General features: G+C 36.4%; 1 protein-coding gene across 1 annotated transcript; it reads right to left on the bottom strand.

The window, feature by feature from the left end:
- Positions 1-1,598: 1,598 nt before the first annotated feature.
- On the bottom strand, positions 1,599-13,693 carry gars1 (glycyl-tRNA synthetase 1). The gene is made up of 17 exons (XM_049485974.1): positions 13,432-13,693; positions 12,686-12,787; positions 10,771-10,873; positions 9,687-9,828; positions 8,830-8,918; positions 7,925-8,001; positions 7,263-7,408; positions 7,024-7,173; positions 6,408-6,570; positions 5,626-5,790; positions 5,441-5,547; positions 4,035-4,181; positions 3,834-3,919; positions 3,507-3,616; positions 3,326-3,419; positions 2,880-3,070; positions 1,599-2,106 (listed from the first exon to the last, which is right to left on the bottom strand). Exons 1-17 carry the CDS (start codon positions 13,669-13,671, stop codon positions 1,981-1,983), a joined length of 2,238 nt encoding a protein of 745 aa, XP_049341931.1. The 5' UTR covers positions 13,672-13,693; the 3' UTR covers positions 1,599-1,980.
- Between the last annotated feature and the right edge of the window lie 1,013 nt (positions 13,694-14,706).

The raw sequence follows: 14,706 nt of genomic DNA, 5'->3' as shown, positions 1-14,706 counted from the left end.
AATGTGCAACCAGAGTCTGTGCAGACCAGAGTCAGGCTCACCTACTTGTTGGGTTAACTCAACCCCATCTATGAGAAGTAGCATCTCAGACCAGCTTTATTGAGTTCACTGTGCAGCCTAAAGGACCAGAAGTAAAGTTGATTTTTCCACTGGATGTCCAATCTGTACATTAAGTGAGTATTTTTTTTTTTTAATTCTGCAGTAAAAGTGCAGCTCATGTAGTTAATCACAAATGATTTACATCCATCAAATTACAGTGCTGTTGAGACAAAAATTAAAGACTGATTTAATTAGACTCATTTTTTGTCAGTGGGGATGGGCAGAGCGACACGTCATACTACAATCAGTTAGCAGAAGCACTGAACCTGTGGTAACTTTTTTAAAGGGTTCTCCATACATTTCTCCACTTATCTGTATAAAGTAACACACCTTTTGGCAGGTATATCAGCATGTAAATGCTTTGTGAAGCAGTTTAAAACATTTTTTAGTTCTGATTTGGGAAATACTTTCCCATTATGTCAATTTTTACTTGGTAAATATTCTAGGTTAATTGTTGCAGCAGGTATAAATGCAAAAGAGGTTTTACTTTGATGCCGTGCATGACTGCTAAACAAAACAGTGTGCTACCACTCCAGTGTCTGCCAAATGTTCCCTAAATGCCTTCAAGTATCAAACTATATTGTGTATTTCAAGCAATTGAAGTTTTCTTGTGCTTCCCCGTCTCAACTTGACCTCTATTTGTTCCAGTTAACTGTATTTTTTAAACATTTAAAACCAGAAGAAATAACTGCATGAATTGTATTTGCTTTTTCCTTATAGCCTTGTCTGATGTTTAGAGTGCTAGGCAGTTGCTTAGAGTAGTGCAGGGTTGCTGACTAAACTGGACACAAATTATGTAGTCAGTATTTATTTGGCATTTACTAATAACAACTGTGAACACACCATGACCCAAATAAACTAATCAAGGTCTGAGGTCTGACAAACTTTTAAGTGGCACTTTTTTCTTCTCCACAAAGAAGAAATTACATTAAATCCTGTTTAAAAATGTTTAAAATGATTTTTCATATTTTATATGGTCACATCACAGATCTATTCACAGTATATCATTTTAACCAGCATTCCCCAAACGTTTGCATGCCACTGTAAGCTCAGTATAGCAATGTCAAACATAGACCTTGATAAAAAAAAAAAAGTAAAGAGAAATAGTACCCATGTAAGAGCAAGTGTACTGAATCCACATTTTGTCCTAATGGAATTATGGCTTGAAAAAGTGGTTAAATTTAAGAAAGATAAAGTATTTTGATTATATATTCTGCAAGTACGCGAATATTATTTTTATTTAGTTATTGTTTGGTGTGTAATGTACTAAAGAAAATGAGCACAGCTGTGGCCCGGTTCATTTTACACAGACATTTACGTGAATACAAATCTATTTTAGGTGATTAAGCCCGCCAAGATTTAATTCAAATTAAAATAAAGCCTGAAGTCTCAAATGGTACATAAGTACAGAAACAAAGTAATTACATAAGTATTATCCACCCCAATTTCCATAAACATACTGATTCGTTAAGACCATTAATTTCAGACAACTCACACGGTTGCAGGTCCAGAAAGTGCTGGCTTGATTTATTGAACCGAAGATGCATTCCAGAGTTACCAAACTTCTTAAATGGTGAGAACCTCTCCTCAAAACACAGTGACCAAATTACAGTTATCCCTTTTAAAATACGTCCCCTTTATAAGAGCAAGAAGCTTCTTTGAACCCTGACAGGAGCAGACATCTATAAACCTCCTCTGCAGTAAGGATTACTGATAGATTTTTTTTCCTGATAAGATGGTTGTAACTGTGCAGATCACAAACAGTGTCTGATGCACGTTGATCGTTTGTATGCAATAAAATTGTTCCTATGGGTGCAAAGTGTAAAAATGTCCATGGCAGCCCCGAGTGCAGGAGGCAGGAAGGTGGAAGCCAGGGCAAATTTACTCTTCCACGGTGTCCTTCTTGCTGGTCTCCTGGCCTTCAAAGATGGGATATTTGCTCTCAACTTCAGCCCACGTGGTGACACCATTGGCAAGGTCTCGGACGATTTCAGGCAACTCTTGAACCTGTAAATCAATCATACACAAACACAGTCCGGGAAATCAGAAATGGTTTCCAATTTTTCAATCCTGAGACAAAACAATGCTGAGACAAAAATAATTAAAAACCCTCAGCGCTAATTAGAAGAACATGTAAAAGCACTACTCTGAATAGCAATGAGAAAAACATAAACATACCGACTCATCTTTATACTTACTATGAGCAATGAAAAAATATTTAAATTAAACATTTGAGGGTCTGGACAGAGAGATGCCTGTGATTTCCTGATGGTCATACTTTACTACAACTTCTGTACACCAGATGGCACTGTGAACATTTTAGTCACTAGACAAAAAGGAGGGAAAAAGTCTTCTAGTCACTCATAACTGGTCAGCGCAACATTAAAAAGACTAAATAAGGTTGTGTGCAAAAGTTTGCACATTATTATTGCATTTAAAAGTAGACTAACTAATTCCTTGATCGTGATTTAAAAAAAAACAAACAAACGGATGATGATCTAGAAATTTCAGAAAGGTTGGGATGGAGGGATGGATGCTTTATTAAATTTAGTACGCATGTATTCAAAAGTATTGAATGTAAAAGGACATATAGAGGTCCAGTACATATATAATGTCCTCAACAAAATTCAATGTTTAATTTAGAACTGAAGTATTATTCTCCATTTCAAACATTTAAACCTGATTAATAATTTGCATAATACGCCAGTCATTGAGCACTGCAACATGCATGTTAATAAGCTATAACATTTAACGCAATAAGAAAAATAATGCTGCATTACCTCAGCCCGGATCTGCCTCATGGAGTCTCGGTCTCTGAGAGTGGCCGTGTGGGGTGTCTTGTTGACCGTGTCGAAATCGATAGTGATGCCAAAGGCCACACCAATCTCATCCGTTCTGGCGTAGCGCCTCCCAATGGACCCTGAGGAATCGTCCACCTTGTGGGAAACGCCGTATTTGGTCATGGATTCAGCTATGGAGCAAAAGGTCAGTCAATTAGATATTAAAATATATTACACAAAAAATTATTAAAATGTTTTTTTTTTAACAAAACATGTATCTTGCATAATCCTTAAACAAAAATATATAATTTAATAAAATATTAGAAGTATATTAATGCACTAAACACATTTACACAGTAAGAGTTCAAAATATTTAAAGACTTCCAAAATGAATTTTACAACTTAAAATCACATTTAAAAAGTGCGCCAAAACATAAGATACTCACACAGCTCCCGCACAAACGGCATGAATTCCTGATTTTGGCTAAGTGGAAGGACGGAACATTTGTAGGGGGCTACAGTGGCTGGGAAACTGAAAAACTGAAGGCAAAAAGAAACATGAGCTTCTCTTCATAGCAATAATTAGTAGCATATAAATACCAAATACAATAGAATGATATTATTTACCGTTCTTTGTTCATCGCCCTCTCTAATGCGGAATGTGTGCTCAAAAATAGAGTACATGATTCTTCCGATACCGAAGGATGGCTCAATAACGTTGGGGACAACCTCTTCAACTGAGGGGAAAAAAACATACTTGTTAAAGATTGCAAAACGTTAAGCTTAAAACATGCTAATGCACCAATTTATGCATAATGTGAAAAATAGCACAATGCTATTTAAAATGCTACCACTGCTTATATACTAAAATCTATGGGTCAGTATTAAAAAAGGATTCATAAATTATTTAAAACCCTACAGCCTAATATATTGCATTAAATTTCATTATCTTACCATGCAAGGTCTTCTGGAACCTCTTGATGTTCACCATGTCCTTTGTGAGTTTGAAGGTTTTGCCATCAGTCTCGATGGTGAATTCTCTACAGAGAGATTAGTAATAGATGCCTTCAGTAAAAGCAGGGACAGTGTTTGGCATATAAACTGCATTCTGTTCAGCCTTAATGAATATCCGTTAAATTCACAGCTGACCCTCACCCATTCTCAGTAAGCAGCTTCTCCTGGTCTGTGATGTAGCATTCATCACAAGCAGCAAGGAACTCCATCACCAACTTAGCCTCTTTTTTGTAGGACTTGCCAATGGCTCCTTTGTTTGGCTCAAACTGGACAACATTTACAACTTTGTGTGAAGCAGTTAAGGGCATACGGATCAACCGTGTTATTAGATAACATCCTGTATGGCAAATTTACCACATAAGCAAAGCCACATGTTATTCTATACAGTAGAATAACCCCCTACTAATATATACGAGCCATTCCACCGAATGGGTGCCATTTCTGTCCCCAGGAAAGTACATGTGCACAAAAATAGCTTTAACATTTATTGGTATTATTAAGTACTGTGTCTTGTACACTGACCTAATGGCAAAAGTTAGATGTGTAATTAAAAAAATTGAAATTAAAATTACTTAGAATACTGACAATAAAGGATTTGTTACCTGTCCCCACTCTCTAACTATAAACTTAACCATGAAATATAATTATAATAATACTTGAGATGTCATTTTTGCATTGTTGTATGACTCCAAATCCCATCTATCCTTTAATTTTTTTTTTTCCATAATAAATCATAATAATATTTAAGTTAAAAAAACACATTTTAGTTGTGTCCCTGGGTTTCACTTATTCCTGTTACTGTAACACATTACCCCATCTGAAACATCTGGAACATTCTACAAGTCACATCTACAACAGGAAGTTACATCAGCTGGTTCTTCTGAAGACCATGGGAAGACCAACATTAAATTCCCTAATTTATTTTTCTGTATATTTGATCTTATTGTAGGTCAAATCACAACACTCTGTCCTGTTACCCAAGTTAATTCTTAAATGCTATCTGTTTATTTTTGAAATACACATTTTAGGAAAATCACTAGAATGTGTTCAGTGTCCTCATGCTATTAGCATAGCCGTCATTTATCTATTTGTCATGTTTATGCTAATTCTTAGCTTAAAACTAATTCCTGTTACTCAAAACATAAAAGACTAACAGGAATGACTGCCATTAACAGTGTTGTTTTTTTTTGTCTGTTCTAAATATCAATTATTTTAACATGCAGTCAACCATTTCTTTAAAATGAACACTTTTTTGTTGTGGACTTGCTTTTAAACAAGCTTTTTAAATGTCACGAGTTTAACCATCTTTGGCCTAGAAACCATAAAATTAACCTAAAAATTAAGTAAAGCTGCCTGAGTTTGACCAGCACATGTTTTGAACTGTTAAATACATGTTAGAATTTGCAGTGAATGTGTTAAAGCAGACAGTTCTAAAATTTGCTGGAGAAGAGATCACCAGGACCAGAACTGAACACTGCTTTACAGTAATGGCGTAAAAGCAGCCCGTCTGTCAACATCTAGAACTTTAATGTAATATAAAGGATATGGGTTCCTTCAGAGGTTTCTCAGCAACCAAGGGGACCCTGGTAGCTCGTGCATGGCACAACAGATCATAGCAAGATCGGTCAGCACACCCCACAATTTCGATCCAGCCCTGCAGAAACACAAATAAAAATGAACTACAAGATTAAATAGACAAAACACACATCACATTAAAGCTGTAAGAACATACGTAGGAGGTTTTGGTCTCAGCATCCCAGCAATCACAGGCGTAATGGGCCATCTCATTGTCCATATGCTGCCGGAAGCGCAGTTTGTCCTTGCTCACACCGACTTTGATCAGGTAGAGGTAGATCCTACCAATGAAGTAGCCCAGAACAGAGTTGTTGATAATTCCCTACAAAACAACAGAGGAAGATGTTACATGAACATCCTGCAAAACCAGTCCAATCAGAAATATGCTTTTGTTGTTTATTATTGGTTTTGTTTTGTGTGCTGTTTGTCCTGCAACCAGATCTCTGTAAAGCTGCCCTGCAAAATCAGTTAAAAAAGGTATACAAATAAATGTGATATTATATTGAAAATGTAATATCACATTGGTTGGAAAATGGTTAAAACTTGAAAAAATTATCTTATGGATATAGCAATAAGCTGGTGTTAAGACAGTTATCCTAAATCCAATCCAAGAAGTTTGTTTGCTCAAAACACAATTGGTTTAATTAAAAACAACATTCCTGAGATGATGTGCTAGTCAGGGAAAAAGCTGCAAACGCATGGCACCCGACTATTTAAACATTTTAATAATGCATGAAATCTATATTTTTAACTTTTATTTAGAAATATTTAGAATTATATACATTTCAAAATTATTATTATTTCTAGTGAGTAATAATGACTCAAATGGACCAGAACTAAGACGCATTTACACATTACAACAATACAGAAATAAACAAAAGATCCTCCCTGGTAAACTGGGGGATAACACTTTTATTCTATAGATTTATAGAGTCTCACCTGCTCCACTGCATCCCCCAGCCTCATGACCTGGGCTGACTGTCCGCTGGTCTGAGCTTTGGAGGAGTACAGCATGATTTCCAGGTCAGCAACATTGGAGAATTTGGAATGAACCTTTTCGTTCGGATCAACAAAGTGCTCAATCTCAGCCATTGTAAACTCTCTACGAACAGAATAAAAATACAAATAAAAAAACATCACTTTGGTGGTCTTTTTTCGAGTTGCAGTCTATAATATGGCAATTTGTTCACACTAAGCAATCCAGACTGTTCTCCTCCCTAGTTCCCCAATGGTGGAACAAGCTACCTTCCACTACCAGAGCGGAAGTGTCCCTCACTATCTTTAGAAGTTTTTTTTGAAGACAGAGCTCTTCAAAGAGCACTTACTCTCCTAACACCTCTAACAAACTAAGTACTACTAACCTCATTTCCTATTCCCCCTCTTTTCCTTCTCTACCTCTACCTATTACCCTTTTGGACTCTTTCAGGCCCTGTCAAAAATGTTTTTACTTTTTGCCGTTTTGGATAAAAGCATCCGTTAAATGCAATGTAATGTAATGTAATACAAATACTCATCTCAATGCTATCAATTTAACAATAAGTACCTGCACACTCACCTGACACGAATAAGGCCTGAGCGAGGAGAGATTTCATTTCTGAAGGAGTTTCCAATCTGAGCAGCTGCGAACGGTAGCTTGCCCTGGTTGAACTCCAACAGACGTTTGAAGTTAAGGAAGATTCCCTGAGCAGTTTCAGGCCTCAGATAGCTGCAGAAAAAACACAATAATTAGCTTCTTGCCCATGTACTGCACCTATTCTGACTTGCACACTCCTGTACACAGCAATCTCTACTCACCCTGTCATGTTCCCTCCAGGTCCAATGGAGGTTTGGAACATCAGGTTGAATAAGATGGGTGGAGTGAGGTCGTTTCCTGTGGTGGGTGACTTCACGTTGTATTGCACAAACAGATCAGCCAACTCCTGCTGAGTGTAGTTGTCCATCTGTGGAGGCCAGTAGCATTGATTAACATTTGATTACATTTTAAAATTGTACAGTGGCAGTTAATGGTCTCTTAATTGGATAGTGCTTGAGAAATAGCTCAGTTTTTCTTCTGTATATAAAGCTACACTGACACCACATGTGCACTTTGACCATGACTTTAAAATAGATTTATATAATATATTATAAATAATATAAGGGTAGGACACTTTAGCAACTGTTTTTACAGAACAAAAACTAGGCAAGAAAGCATTTTTTTGACAGAAGCACCTTCCATCTGTGTCCCCATAATGAACCCCTTTAAAGCCACCTAGGTCTTTATCCTACCATCTGGATGCAAAATAAATAAATACATAAAAATATTAATGGAAAATAGGCTCTCTCAACATTTTTATGCATGCTACAGAGACGAATTAAATGTCACCTGCAATACATCTGTCTAAAAGCATTTGAACTTGTTAATTTCCCTACTTACTTACACAATTTCCACACTGCATTAAACATGAAGTGAAAGATACCTGAGTGATGACTCCATCCATTTCACTCTTCTTGTCTGCAGAGCATTTCTTGTCACTCATCAGCTTCTGAAGGTGAGCTACAACAGCAGAGAAAAATGCAAATCACCATTTCATTCAGAATGTGTAAAAATACTGGCCATTTTAAAGATGTGTAGTGATCTGTAATCTATAAACATTTATAAAAATGTGTATTTTAATAACATATATCACAGCATCAATAACCTTTGGACTTTTCGACTATGACTAAACATTCAAAACTGAAGATAATCTAAACATAATAAAACAGATAGTGGGGGACCAGACGACCACAGATGAGGTACTGCATTGAAAGTGTGATTCAAAGTGGGGGGGGAAAAAAAAAATAATAATTCAGGAGAGTCTAATGAAAGAGAGTATACCATTGTCTGGGTAAAATGTGTAAAATTAGCATACAAACCTGAAAAAAACATCACAATCTTGACATAATATTACCAAGAACTTGTTTATCAGAATATGACCTGATATTAAACATACTGTTGCTTTGTATAGCTTGTACTGGCAAGATAATTTTCCACTGATGTAATGGTTTATTTACACACTGATAGAACAGGTTGGTTTCCACAATTAGTCACATGACAAAGCCTTTGAGTGCCTCCATAATGTGCGGGGCTTTCAATATGTTGTGGCATGCTGTTCACTGCAGCCAAGTTGTCCCCAGTTTTACCCAAGGTTCGGATCAGGCTCACCTGGCACAAGTCCAGTGGCTCTTTTGAGAGCAGATTTGTGTTGGTTTACCCAGAAAAGCCCTTTGTAATTCTAACAGATCCCTGCACTTTCTCTTTCCACAGGGAAAAAACAGTGCAGTTGCTTAGGCTCACAGTTACAGTAGAAGGATTTTCATGCCGCAGACACATGCAAAGACGCACCTTTCAGAAGATGGTCAGCACGAAAGCACTCTCCGTTCTTGACATCTTTCACCATGTAGTCTGCAAATTTGTCCACGTGCCCTGATGTCCTTGAGGAGAAACAGAAGAGGAATAATTTAATTTCCCCTGAGAAACAGCATGCAGAAATCAATCCTTCAGGAAAACAAACTCCTTACAATACAGATCAGCAATGCTGCTGCAGCAAGTGAGCCATGACTCACACTGAGCAACAAGCAGGGTCATAGGGATTACTGCAAACAACACAACATTTAGTGTTTGGTCAGTAAGGGTGCGCTGATCTCGCATTATTTGCAAAAATATTGCAGTCATTTTAATTTTAAGATGATTGTAACTGCCTTAATATTTGCCTTAAAGACAATTTCCTCTGTATTTGTTTTACTATTATTTGGAACATTTTTATGGGTATTTTTTGTACAAATGTCTAATAATATCTAAATATCTTAATATCTTAATATATCTTAATATCTGAAACGTTAGTACTTTTTGTTGGTTTCATTATTTTTATATTACATTGTGTTACATTATTATTACTTTATGCAGAGTCTATTAAATTATTGGTTGCAAAAATAGAAAAAAATTACACTTTTCTGTATTAACTAAATGTTAAAGAAAAAAAAAATCAGGTGTTTTGTCATATCACCAAGAACATCATTATTGCAAAAACACCAATAAAAATATAATGATATTTTAGGGACATATTTTTAACCCCTATTCCTCAGAAGGCTTATTTGCATATTGCGCTTTCCTGTGATGTCACACTGACAGTACAGGAACGATAGACTGTGCAGCCCTATACTGGATGCATATGATCTACAAAAGACAAACAAAACACCTACTTGAGGACCGGCTCAGGGGTCAACATGGTGCAGTCAATCTCCAGGATCTGCTCTTCCTGGATGAAGTGCTGCCTCCACGCCTGCAGAATGTTGTTCTTGAGCGCACAGCCAACAGGTCCAAAATCATATAGGCCACTGACACCTAAAACACATTCATCAAACAAATAAACAAAGAGACACACACAAGCAATACACACAAAACTGCAGTTGTGTAGGTATGGAAACATTACTACACTACTCTTAAAGTGCAGACCTACGCCCTCTGCTGACTGTGTTTAAAACATTCTAAACCCCCACTGACACCTATTCATAGGGTAACTGGCATATAAAGGTTACTATATCCCTTTCAGACCCTGCGTCCATTACAATCGACATCATGTCTTTTCTTATTTTTTTTTAATGCTTTGTTGAATATAACACTAATTGAGAGCTGTTTTTAAATCAGAATAGACTTTAAACTAGCCAAAAGAAATTGTTTATAAGCAAATGAAGTAATAGTTTAGCCCTGCCCACTGCACTGGAAAAAACAGCACTAAAGCCAAAAAGGCTAATTAAAATAGCTATTTTTTACTAATTGTATGTCATTTAGAACACTCTTTTTTCATGTTTATTTTTATGTTTAGGCATGGCTTGTGAATAAAAAAAAATCAATATCAAAAATCAATATCAAGCACAGGAATCCAGACCAATATAAATAATAAAAAAACAGTTACGTTTATATATATTTTATATTATATTATTCAAGTCTTCTTTGTGTGCATTGCAAACAAAAAAAACATTATTATTATTATTACTATTATTAATAATAATAATATTTTTTCATCACTGGCACATAATTCAGGTCTGAAAGGGATATGTTAATGCTTAGCACAATTTATTGTTACCATCATTAAAAAAACAGGTGCAATAGCATAATCTCTACTCATTGTCACATTGCACATTGATAAAAACAACCAAATGATTGTTACCATCATTAAAAAAAACAGGTGCAATAGCATAATCTCTACTCATTGTCACATCCATTATGATTTGAGTTTAGCCTTACATTTACTTTACACATTGTTTGATATTAGTTAAAACATACCCCCATAAATGGAAAAGGCTTGGTCATAAAAGAACCGTCTCTTCAGCGTATCCTCCATTTTAGTCCTATCCACGATATCATCTTTGGGCTGCAGGGAAAGTTCCTGTAAAAGAATAAAAACAGTTTTATAAAAGCATTCCTTCTGTTGCCTTTAAATTGGCACTCCAGTTTAAAACAAAAAAAGGTTTATCCATCAATACACATGTTCTAAAAATGATGTGACAACAGTCTCTAAAACAAGATTTCCCAGTTAAACTACTAGGAAAAATCTCTCCTGTTGATGATAGTAGGAGGAACTTAAAAAATCATAAGACTTTTTAAGCAGGCCACTTCATTTTCTTCACAAGATTAAGCCAGTGAGCAAGTGTTACTGCTGAAAGTCAATGAGCGCATATATTAATTTGTGTCTGTCATTGGCTATAGAAGCAGTCTGGATTTTTTTCATCACTATTACTAATATTCTTACAACTGTAAGATTTATCTGTGCAATGTACTGTACAGTAATGGGCAAAAACAAAAGAGAGGCAAAACGCTGAATTTTTGTCCAACTTGTTGAGGCTAAGGGATGCAATGCTGTGCAACAACAAAACACTGAAAAAAAATTGTTACACTCTGGTCCAAAATGAACTGCAAAAGAGCCAGATGAAATGAGATGTGAGCAACAGAAAAGCAGTCCAAGATGGGAATCCAAATCTTTAGCATATTAGATACTAAATGAGAAGGACTAATCTCAATTGGTAAAATTAGACCACCCTTTCAGATATACATAATAATGTATCCATAAATACATTAAACCAAAGTAACTGGGTAAATCTGAATTTAATTATACATACAGTTGGATACATACATCGGTTGGATATTTGACCGCTCTTCTTGGGAAAATTGATGCATTTCAATTAAATCAGTTGTTTTCCTGACACACATCTCTAGACTGTATTTGGGAGCCACAGCCCTCAAGACAAGAGGACAACCATATTCAACATACTTGTGATGTAACCCCACATGGAATGTGGAATCTGCTTTAAACCCATGTGTGCAGCAACACACACATACACAAGCTGCATTGCATAGTTGCACTTTCACTGTGCACCTACTGAATTCTAAAAATATATTATTTTTAATTAAATTAAATTAAATGTGACTTAATACAATTAAATAAAATGTATATTTATTCATAATAACTGATGGAATAAGTTCTGCTGTAAATGTAAGTGATTTCATCATTTATACACAGCGTACTGCACAATTCACTTGAAAAAATAAAAACGGGACTAAAACATCATATTCAAATTTTTACATGATAAGTGACACGTGGAATGTGCTTTAAATCCATGTGCGCAGCAAACACACATACACAAGCTGCATTACATAGTTTAGGCTGAATCCTAGATGTTATGTTTTTCTCTGACCCAGCGTTATAAGAGGCTGTTCCAAAACTAAGAATCCTTCATATACAGCAACAAAAATGCAGCAGACACAACTGATGTATCCATTGTGGCCCTCAGTTTGCCACAATTCACCGTGCACCTCCAACACAAGGAGTAAAAAGAAGAAAACATATAACGAACATATAAAGAAACAATAATGCCTTCACAGACAATGCCTTCCACCTTTAAGGGGAAGTTTTTCAAGCATAGGATTCTTCATGGGTGAAGCCACTGTGTTGGAAAAAAAGTTATTTATTGTAGACCACCGCACTGGTGTACCAGCAGCTTCCAGTTAACAACAGAGGTTCGCTCCGCAGATTTTTGGGATGTTTATGACATCAAAACTAATTCAGGACTTCTCCCAAACCACGGCAAAGTGTCTACACCTTACTGACATCAATTTATCAACTTGCTGTTAAAAAAAAAATCAACTGACTTGTGCAAAATGATTATCATCCTGAAACTCAGCCTTGATGATCAGTCCTTACCTTGGCCTCAAGTATCCTCTTCCGAGCCTTGAGCTCTGCCACAGCTTTGGTCACATCCACATCTGGGGCGTTCTCTGATTTCATCTGACGAACCAGCTCACCCTGAGCAGAAGAAGCAGCACATTTAGCTAGGATGAAACTGAAACAGCTGGAATAGCAGAAGTCAACCACTGCCCCACATCTCCTTACAGCTCATCTATTTCCTCCCAAAGAAAGTAAGAAAGAGAGAAAGAGAGAGAGAGAGAGAAAGAGAGATATAGAAATAGAGAGAGACTGACAGAGAGAAAGAAAAAGAGAGAGAGAGAGAGCAAAACAGAAAGCGCCCTGCCCTGTTCTTTTTCCCCTCCCTCCATCAGTCAGTCTGTCTGTAGCAGCCAGATGAGCTCAAAACGTGGCACTGTAAGGCTGAGGTTGAACCCAGGCACAATCACTAAACTGCAGTGAGCTTAACCTGTTACACATCCGGGTCTAATATAACCAAATTAACTACATTTGATTAGGATATTCCTGACCATAATAATTAGCTAGCTATAGCTAGGTTAGCATGCGAAGCAAAAGCAAAAGCTGCTACATTCATTCATCCTGGTCTTAAAGGCCAATCCAGAGAAGAATAAGATTTTATCGATTTGCAATTTTAGTTATTCAGTTAAGAAAACGTGCTTTATAACAGCTCCACCTATGAGTACTATAGTTAGCTAGCTTAGCAGTTGTAGTATTTTTATTTTTCGCAGTAGCGTTATCGTTACCTGCTCTTTCACCGCCTGTCTCAGGGGAGCCAGGATCTCCTCGATGTTTCCGTCCATGTTTTGACCTTCAGAAAGCTCCAGCCACTGGCTCGTCTTCTGTTTCTTGCCCAGGCAGGCTGAGAGGGAGAGCGGGGCGCGGAGTGCGGGTGAGCGGGGGGTCTGCGCGGCGGCTCTGCGGGCTGAGTGCTGTGTGGAGGTCCGCAGGGCTGATGTCGCTCTCCGCAGCAGCAGCAGCAGCATGAGAGCAGCGCTCAGTCAGAGCATGATGAAATCGGAGGAAATGAGTAAACCTGAGCTCGAGCCGCCGCGCGCTCACACTTTCGACACGTACACAGAGGCCGCGTCCCAATACTTACTACCGAGCTAGTGAACAGGGATCAGCTTTAAAATTAGTAATAATAATAATAATAATAATAATAATAATAATAATAATAATAATAATAATAATAATAATAATAATAATAATATTAAAAAAATATATGTTGTCTTAATTATAGATACTCTACACAAGTTTGCTTGTGGTTCTGTCAATACATTCTGAATGTGACCTGTAGCTGTTTTAACAAGAACATTGTTTTTAACATTTAAGCAGGTCTAAATCCGCAAAAAATACATTCTTAATTTTTTTTCTTTTTTATTAAGTGTCTGAAGTCTAATTAAAGAGACAGAAAATGTTACAAAGTGAACCCCCTTCCAAAACAAGCAGATAAATGTACCTGTGTATTACATTTCTAAAAATAGGTTAGAGTTGTCAGGAAACATTCTCTGGAGGCGAACAGGTGTATAATAAGTACATAAGGACATTCTTTATTCTTAAATGTATCATAAAACATATTTTATTGTTTAATACACCAACTTATACTGAATTCTAAAAAGATATGATTATTTTATTTAATTTAAATTAATTTAATTAAATGTGACTTTGTAAAATTAAATAAAATGTATTTTTATTCATAATAATTGATTGAATTTGCTCTGCTGTAATTGTAAGTGATTTTGTAAATTTCATTATTTATACACAGCGTACTGCACAATTCACAATTCACTTGAAAAAAAAAATGGGTATAAACTATTATATGAGAGTGTACACGTGATAAGTGCTAGACACGCGCTCTAGTTAGAACCCTAACTAGTGCACTTATTGGAGCGGGCCGCTGCCATTAGGATCGGCGGCAGCAGATTCGAGGTTCCTGTGTACGAGCGGCGCTCTTACATGAAAACTAATTGTGTGATTTTAAAATAAATAAAATAAATAAAAATAACCCAATAAAATTA

This window comes from Astyanax mexicanus, chromosome 1 (assembly GCF_023375975.1).
Source record: "Astyanax mexicanus isolate ESR-SI-001 chromosome 1, AstMex3_surface, whole genome shotgun sequence".
NCBI classification, from domain to species: Eukaryota; Metazoa; Chordata; class Actinopteri; order Characiformes; family Acestrorhamphidae; genus Astyanax; species Astyanax mexicanus.
Note: the sequence above shows the minus strand (reverse complement) of the source record. Positions and strands in the feature narration are given on the sequence as shown.

Excerpts from the sequence above, each read along its gene's own strand:
- gars1 (XM_049485974.1), bottom strand. The coding sequence starts at position 13,671 with ATGCTGCTGCTGCTGCTGCGGAGAGCGACATCAGCCCTGCGGACCTCC. Across the intron at positions 3,920-4,034 it reads AAGCTGCTTACTGAGAATGG|AGAATTCACCATCGAGACTG; the intron begins GTGAGGGTCAGC and ends ATCTCTCTGTAG. Across the intron at positions 2,107-2,879 it reads TGAGGCAGATCCGGGCTGAG|GTTCAAGAGTTGCCTGAAAT; the intron begins GTAATGCAGCAT and ends ATTGATTTACAG.